At 39.9% G+C, this 5,406-nt stretch overlaps 1 protein-coding gene across 1 annotated transcript; it reads left to right on the forward strand.

Annotated features, from left to right (window-relative positions):
- The first annotated feature begins 2,400 nt into the window (after positions 1–2,400).
- On the forward strand, positions 2,401–3,954 carry LOC106726143 (peptidyl-glycine alpha-amidating monooxygenase-like). Its single transcript, XM_014539865.1, has 2 exons — positions 2,401–2,504; positions 3,158–3,954. The coding sequence occupies exons 1-2, from the start codon at positions 2,429–2,431 to the stop codon at positions 3,337–3,339; spliced, it is 258 nt and encodes an 85-aa protein (XP_014395351.1). The 5' UTR covers positions 2,401–2,428; the 3' UTR covers positions 3,340–3,954.
- The last annotated feature ends 1,452 nt before the right edge of the window (positions 3,955–5,406 follow it).

A 5,406-nucleotide genomic window follows, 5' to 3' on the forward strand; every position in this document is an offset into this window, starting at 1 on the left:
ATCGGGCCAGTTCGCTGGCCACAGAGGGTGTCATAGCGAATGGTCGTTCTGGTCATTATGGCATCCCAGTCGCTGGCTTTTTATATATATAGATACCACATTTTCTTTATCCCTTTATCAGCCAAGGGACTTTTTTTTTGTTTCCACTTCTTGGCTGTAATGAATAGTCCATCAGCCCTTCCTGAACAGAGACTGTGGCTGGCTGTTAGCCCTCCAACCCTTTCTAAGAGTGTCCCTGTTGAGTCTTAAGTGTTCCAAATAGTCCTAGCCAGGGAAGTTTCCTTCCATGATTCAAAGGTGATTTCTGACCTGTTTGTCATTAGTAAGCACTTCTGAATATCTAACAAGCAAAAAATTCGAAGCCCTGGGGATACAGTGCTGAAAGGCAATATCCCAGCTTTACTGGAATTTACATTCTAGTGGTGTGTACATTTTTTTTCTTTCTTTTTTTTGTCTTAGAGAAAAACAAATGCAATCCTTGAGTGGGTACCCCATAACATACATTAATGAACTTTTAAAAAAATATTTTTTATTGATTTTAGAGTGGAAAGGAGAGAGAGATAGAAACATCAATGATGAGAGAGAATCATTGATTGGCTGCCTCCTGCATGCCCCACACTTGGAATCGAGCCTGAAACCTGAGCACGTGCTCTGACCAGGAATCAAACTGTGACCTCCTGTTCATAGGTTGATGCTCAACCACTGAGCCACACTAGCTGGGCCATTAATGGACTTTTAAAAATGATGTCCCAAGAAAGGAATTGACTAGTTTAGTTATACTAATCCCAATGCCTCTTTACGGTGATTTAGTTTCTGACATTTTGATTTTTTAGTTAATTTTCTCTTGTATTTTTGTATTTACAAGATGTCATACAATTCACAGAAATCTTTAAGAGTTTCACATTTTTGGAGCCTTATTCTGAGTCTAGTGTGGTCTCCGTTAAAAGAAAAGTGGTCCTTTCTTTAAAAAAAAAAACCCACAGTTCTCACATCTGTAATCAAATATGTCCCCAAGTAATCCAATAAAAATTAAATTAAAAGGCAAAGGATTCATTCAACAGATATTGACTGAGCTTCATGGTGTGCAAATACTAAGATTTTGAAAAGGCATAGTCTTGCCCTCCAAGGTTTATAATCTAGTGAGAGCTCAAATAAGCCTGTAAATGATAGCAGTATAAAGCTAAGAGGAGCACATGGAAAATGCTATCAAACCTCTGATTGACGAGCATGAGTTTTCATGGAGAAGGTGATATCTGAGTAAGGGATAGGAAGGCCAAGGGACAACGCTGGTCATATTAGGGGATTAGCAACAGGGCTTGAGCTCAGGGTAGTTTAGAGGAGCAGTGGTAGATAGGCTGGATAGCCAGGTTGGTGCAGCAAAAATATTTCTAAACCATGAGGAGAAATTTGGATTTAACTGCATCTGATATATTTGCTATTTACAGGGTGTCCCCAAAAAATGTACACACACTTTGAATTAATTCCAATGGGTTAAATCTCAAAAGAAACATCAATTGAGCTATCAGCTGTTAAAATGTATGCTGCCTCCATTCCTGGCTAGAGATTCATAGGAGAGCCGCAAGCCTCGCTTCCCTGGAACAGCTCTTAAGGAGGTGGAAGCCAAGGTACAGAGTGCAGGGAGGTACAGAGAAACAGAAAAATGAAGTCCACCTGGCATTCTGCCTCCCCAGAAAGAAAGAAAAAGTTGATCTTTCATGGAGATGGGCAGCCCCATGGAGAACACTTGGGTCACCTCATCTGATTGAAAATGCTCAGGCTGGCGTTCTGCCTCCCCAGAAAGAAAGAAAGTTGATCTTTCATGGAGATGGGCAGCCCCATGGGGAACACTTGGGTCACCTCATCTGATTGAAAATGCTCAGGGTTCCAGGTCCTTTGCTTTCACTTAGGTCATATAAAGGGGAAATGATGTACATGGGCCCCACGCTCTCTCAGGCAGGGCGTGTACTGTTCTTCAAGAAAAGACTAAAGCCTAAGACAGATATTTCTAAATTGTAATAATGAAAACTTCCCGATTTTTACAAACTACTGGCAATTTAATTTTGTCCCCATGGAAAGTAATATTTATTGAGCACTTATTGTATACTTACCAGGCACTGTTCTACGTACATTACGTGCAGGGTGCCTCTAATCTTTACAGGTGGGCAGAGAGTGTCATTGATCCCTCTTTCCTCAGAAGAGAAAACTGAAGCCCAGAGTAGTAGTTTATTGAGATTGCACAGCCTGTGAGAGAGCAGGCAGACGTCGAACCCAGCTGTGGCCCTCTGTGCATCACAATACTGTATTACCTTTTCCCGTTTGGAATTGCATACAGGCCAGAGCCAGACCTTGTTAATTATTTATGAATTCCTGAATTTATACTGAAAGTTGAGCCCATGGATTGAGGAGGGTGATCGGGGCTCCTTTTGAAATGTGCCATCTTTTTCTAGCAGATTCTGAACATAAACTCGAGTCAAGTTCAGGAAGAGTGCTGGGAAAACTTAGAGGTATGCCCGTGACCTTTTAAAATCCTTCACGTTTGGTTCAAAGTCAGCAAGCTCATGTCTTTTAAAGAGCAAGGAGATAATTTGTATTTCCTCTCTGGAAATGAAACCCCTGTGCAGCATGGCATCCCCCAGCATCGAACCGGAATGCAAACGATAAACCAGTGTGTGGCTCTGGCAGTGAATTTCCCAGTCTCCTTTTCCACCTTGCCATTCTGTATTATCTAATGATCCCTTGCCTTTTATCAGACTTCGTCTTCAGTAAATTTTCTATCACTCCTGTGGGCACGTCAGTGCCTGTCATCTGAAGATGACCTTTTCATAAGCTCACTGAGATGGAGAGCTGCTTGTGGGATGCCAGTTCCCCAGAGCCTAGAAAGTGCAGGAGGTGAAAAGTGAATCTGAAACAATCCTGCAGAAACACATGCCCGCGGGGAGCTTTGTTTTTTCCTTCTGTATTTCAATAAATGTGTGTAGTACCCATCTGACTTTGTAGGATACGTGTCTCTGTATGTCAATCTTTTTTTGTTTCTCTTTTGCTGATATCTACCCTTCCCCATCCCCAACTTCCAACTGTACCATGTAAGACTACACAAAGAAACTGAGAGTCATTTGTGTGACCTCCATCTTAATTCTATGTTATTTGCTTTCTTCAGGGAAGGGAAGTGGAGGCTTAAACCTTGGAAATTTCTTTGCGAGCCGTAAAGGCTACAGTCGCAAAGGGTTTGACCGCCTAAGCACCGAGGGCAGTGACCAAGAGAAAGATGAAGATGACGGGAGTGAATCGGAAGAGGAGTATTCGGCACCGCTGCCCCCACCCGCCCCTCCCTCCTCCTGAGCGCCCAGCTTTGGTCTGGTTGAGGAGGTGTACCAAGAATGCCCGATTCTTTTCCCTTTCGCACGTTAAAGTTTTGTGTGTTTAATTGTAAACTGTACAAGTCTGTGTGGGACTGTACACATTTTATTTACTTCATTTGGGTTTAGTTGGCCTCTAGTTGAGGAGTTTCCTACAAGTACATAACAGTGCCATGGTCTTTATATATGGGCATAGACTAGAGAAACAGTCCTCTTCTTCCATCACACTACTAATTTATGATGGAAGGCTTGCTCATTTACATTTCTGAGACTTTTCTGTAGATGTAAATAAGCCCACTCTGCTTGAACACAGTATTTTCCCAATAGCGCTTCCATTGCCAATGTCTTTCTTTGGTGCCTTTCCTGTTCAGCATTCTCAGCCTGATGACAAAGCTGCTAAATCTCCTATTTTTTTAAAATCACTAGCATTATATTGCAACAAGGGAAAGAAAAAAGTCTCTATTTAAATTCTTTTTTTAAATTTTCTTCTTCAGTTGGTGTGTTTTTGGGATGTCTTATTTTTAGATGGTTCCACTGTTAGAACACTATTTTCAGAATCTGAATGTAACTTGTGTAATAAAGTGTTTTCAGAGCATTAGCTGTCAAGAGTGTATTTTGCAATGTTTGCATATTTCAGAGTTTTATATACAACTTTTGTATAAATTACACAAGCCACAGATATCGTGAAACCTTCTCAGTGTCTTCAGCCAAAAGAAATGTTGTATTAAAATTAAAAAGATATTTTGTTATGTAGCCAATATAAACTAAAAACCAGCCTAACCGTTTACATACATGTGGAAAACCAGGCTCTCTTTTAAAATTCAAAGAGAGCTTTTGCCTGTTTACCAATCAGAAAGTCAATACTTTAATAAAAGGTGATCAGCGCTAAGAGGAAAACTGCATCTCAAATTACATAGGCACGTGAATCCATCAGTGTAGGTTACAAATAGTTTTCTTTAAAAAAAAATTTACTCAAATTCCCATGTATTCATAGTAATATTCCTCTGTTAAAGTGACTACAAATTAATTTTAAAAACATGTTTTTCATGTTCCAACAATGCAGTTTAGTAAGAAGCTGATGATTGTTCTTTTCAGAATAATCAGACTCTTGAACTTGTTAATTCAGGCATTATAGTAGTTGGGATATTAGTGATTTAATTGACTAGACAGTGATTTTCAACCGTTTTCATCTTACAGCACACATAAGTTAATTACTAAAATTATGTGGCATATCAAGAAATATACGTTTTGCCCATCTGACAAAAAGGTAGGTATAATTTTTATTCATTCACACCAGACAGCTATTGTGTTGGCTATCATCAGTTTTTTATTTGGCAATCAGAGGGAAAAGAGCTCAGTGCCCCTGAGTCAGGAGTCCGGTATTGCATGTTTTAAAAATGCTTGCGGCACACCTGTGGCACACTGGTTGAAAATTGCTGGACTAGACTAATCATGAAGACAATTCACACTACTTTGTAAAATATGTAATAACTCTCACCTATATTCTATAGAAAATCTAACTTAACATAGATTTATTTTTCTTCATAATTGACACCAAAGAGGATCTGATTGAAATTATCACTTGCCAAATGTTTACTTCCCCTTATTAAAATTTATCTTGGGTGCCTTCCCCAAGTAGACACTTCCTTTTTTTTTAATTCCTGTGATCTTCCTTCTCAAAAGAACACATTTGTCCTCGCTGACCGCTCATTTATGCCCTTCACCACATCAGTAGTAATTACAGTGATGAATTTCTAATTCTGTCCTTTCGCCTTCATTAGCGGGCATTCTTCTGTGAAAGCCTGAGAGTCTTGCCGACTCTCAGCCCAAGCAGCATCTACTCAACAGCATAGAATGTTCCCCTCATTTTATTTGCAGCATGCTCCCCAAACTCATGGAACAAATATGGTCAAATACCGTTTATTTTCCCAGCTAATTGCTCAAGTCTTTACCTTTCTTATTGGCAGAAAGTCCATTACCAGCCTTTCAATGGTGGGCTTCTCCACCTTTCCTTCTCTTGGAGTTGCCAAAAAAATTCCAGATCACAGAA

The sequence above is a fragment of the Myotis brandtii genome, unplaced genomic scaffold, assembly GCF_000412655.1.
Source record: "Myotis brandtii unplaced genomic scaffold, ASM41265v1 scaffold230, whole genome shotgun sequence".
Classification (NCBI taxonomy): Eukaryota; Metazoa; Chordata; class Mammalia; order Chiroptera; family Vespertilionidae; genus Myotis; species Myotis brandtii.